At 46.3% G+C, this 2,930-nt stretch overlaps 1 protein-coding gene across 1 annotated transcript; it reads left to right on the top strand.

The window, feature by feature from the left end:
* Positions 1-509: 509 nt before the first annotated feature.
* LOC134965306 (olfactory receptor 1G1-like) lies at positions 510-1,097 on the top strand. Its single transcript, XM_063941782.1, has one exon. It carries the CDS (start codon positions 510-512, stop codon positions 1,095-1,097), a length of 588 nt encoding a protein of 195 aa, XP_063797852.1.
* Positions 1,098-2,930: the final 1,833 nt, after the last annotated feature.

Genomic DNA, 2,930 nt, shown 5'->3' with positions numbered 1-2,930 from the left:
TGGATAGTGATAAGAGAACAAGAAGAACTAGGGCGATATCACTTTAATAAACAAATGCATGGAATGCACATGACTATAAAACCAGATCTTTTCATTTAGTAAATTATATTTAGGACCTACTCTGTTTTTTCTTTTTTGTCCATTTTATTCTAGTGCGGCTGGAGATGGGCAATGACAGCTCTGTGACAGAATTCATCCTCCTCGGATTTCCAGCTCTTCTCTCCATACAGATCTCATTATTTTACACTTTCTTTGTGTTTTACATATCGACCCTTACAGGAAATGTTCTCATCATCCTTGTAACCTCAGCCAGCACCGAGCTCCACACCCCAATGTACTTTTTCCTCAGCAATCTGACTTTCCTTGAGATATTTTACACATCTGTCACCATCCCGAACATGCTCCTTAATTTCTTACTGAAGAACAATTCCATTTCTTTCTCTAGGTGTTTGGCTCAGATGTACTTTTTCATCGCTCTGGGTAGCATAGAATGCACATTGCTTGCCGTTATGGCTTATGACCGATACATTGCCATCTGCAAACCACTGCATTATGTTACCGTGATGGACCCTTCTACATGCATAATGTTAGTCTGCAGCTCCTGGATCAGTGGGTTCATCAATTCCATGGTCCACACTATATTTGCTGTCCATCTCAACTTCTGCGCCTCCAATAGTGTTAACCAGTTCTTCTGTGACATCCCCCCTTTATTAAAGTTGGCTTGTGGCAGTACATGGCTTAATGAGATTGTTCTATTCATTGTTGGAGGAGTTTATGGACTCGGGTCTTTCCTATTAACATTAATCTCTTACATTCATATTATTTCCACCATATTGAAAATCAGATCTAAAGAAGGACAAAGAAAGGCCTTCTCCACTTGTGCTTCCCACCTCATTGTTGTAACATTATTCTTTTTAACATCTTTCACAGCTTATTTGAAACCTACTTCTAAGAATGTATTGGAAGAGGAGAGATTAGTTCCTGTGATCTATGCTGTTATCACACCAACACTAAACCCCATCATATATACCCTGAGGAACAAGGAATTCAAAAGTGCATTAAGGAAAATGATAGGTCTTGGCTACTTGTACCTTTAACTGATTTATTTTTTATGCTATTGCATTTGCAATATATGTGATTGATTGTATTAATACACATAGATGGATTTCAAAGGGTAAGTTGTTAAGTTGCTTTAAATAAGTAATAATAAGAATAAGAATAATCGACTTCCAGCATGGCTGCATTTTAACTGAGCTCCCTACAACAACCTGTATAATCAGTGCCCATCCTGCTTAAATCTTGCTTAATTCGATAATACACTTAACCACCTGCAGGGATCAAACTGAGAGGAACATTTTGAGGTAACTTTTGTTGGGGAATGCTTATATTCCACCGGAGTCCGGCCACCGACACTGATGGCCCTCAAGGCAGCCTGAGACGCTGGGAGTAGTGTGCCCCCTCCCTTACTCATTGGGAGTCTGTGTGCCGGCTCCCTAACTCGTCTCTGGACAAGCTGTCAATATCTGGCGGCAGCAGTATTGTCCCCGCTGGACCCCGCTGACACCTTTACCTGACTCTGGTGAAGGCCCGGCGGGAGGGGCGGACGGGAGGGCTCGCGGGAGAGAAGAAGCGGAGTCCGTGCGGAGGCCCGACCTGCAACCGGTGACATCTCGATCCCCATCGCTGTCTTGCTGTGCGGTGTGGCGGGAGTCTGCCGCGGCGGACGTGGAGCCCTTGCCAACCCTTGTGACCCCCATCGTAGCTGTGGTGCTGCTTGTTGTGGGCGCGCTGCTGCGCGGACCCACTGAGACTTGGGAACTTCCCCCCTTCTCCTGCAGAGGGGCGGCCAAGACGCGGGGATTCCCCCCCTGACTGGTGCTCTCCCTGCTGATTAGCAGTCCGGGACTCTTCGTGGAAGTTGGGCTCTAACCGCGGCCCCCACGCTGATCCCTGACCTTGCTGTGTCTGGCTACGCTGGAATGGGAACCTCGTCTCGCCTCCGTCCAGTGTAGCCCATCCTCCGGCTCATTGCTTCCCCACTGCTGCTGGGAGCGGGTGGAGTTCTTACTGCCCGGCCGCGCTTCCTCCGTGCAAATCAAGACAGTTGAGACGCCGGGACCTGGCGGACGGATGCCGCCTGAAGCGATACTAACTGGCGATACCTGTTGCCACGGACAGATGGCATGATATTCTTGTTTATGTAACGAACTTTGATTGCGTTAGTTCTCCCTGTTATTTGCTCTGGTTCGGACTAAGTTGCAGTTATCTCCACTGTATACGGTTGATCGGTCTATATTGATTTTTACCAGTCCATCAACACACATATATAGATCGTTGCTAGAGTGGCTATTCATTGTATAACATCTCAAGCTTTACTGCAGACTGCCCGGGTCCCTTATCTCTCGTATTAGGTTACTAGAACATAACATCTGTTTTTGCTAATCAAGATTTAACGATGCCACTTGTATACTCCTCTTTTGCAATGGAGATGGCGGAAGCCATTGCCGAGCGTCTTTTGCCCCCAATTGACAGATGGATAGATAAAATCACATTAAAATTAGATGATACTCTTCTTAAAGAGGGGTCATCGGCAAACTGTGCAATTGTAACGGTTGGTGATGATGATCCCTGTGCGCTGGGGGAGCGGATTAATGCTCCTCAACACCTTTCTACCCAGCAGACTAAGATCCCTTTCCCAACAACTGATGAGGTTCATGCAGTCCATTACCGACATAACCAGAGTCCTTTTCACCCCATAGAGATCCTGGGCTACTCTGTACAGTCAGTATTGCATGAGCCGATAGGAGTGGATTTAGTTAGTACCCTGGATGCAGTGGCTAGCAGAGAAGCTCCCCAATTTGAAAGGAAATTATGCATGAGTTTTGGTGGATCGGGAGCTGTAGATACTCCTGGGTTTAGGCCAAAACATT

Source organism: Pseudophryne corroboree, chromosome 10, assembly GCF_028390025.1.
Source record: "Pseudophryne corroboree isolate aPseCor3 chromosome 10, aPseCor3.hap2, whole genome shotgun sequence".
Lineage (NCBI taxonomy): Eukaryota > Metazoa > Chordata > Amphibia > Anura > Myobatrachidae > Pseudophryne > Pseudophryne corroboree.
This window is presented reverse-complemented; position numbering and strand designations above follow the sequence as displayed.

What these genes read in the sequence shown, in the direction of transcription:
- LOC134965306 (XM_063941782.1), top strand. Translation starts at nt 510, where the DNA reads ATGGCTTATGACCGATACATTGCCATCTGCAAACCACTGCATTATGTT.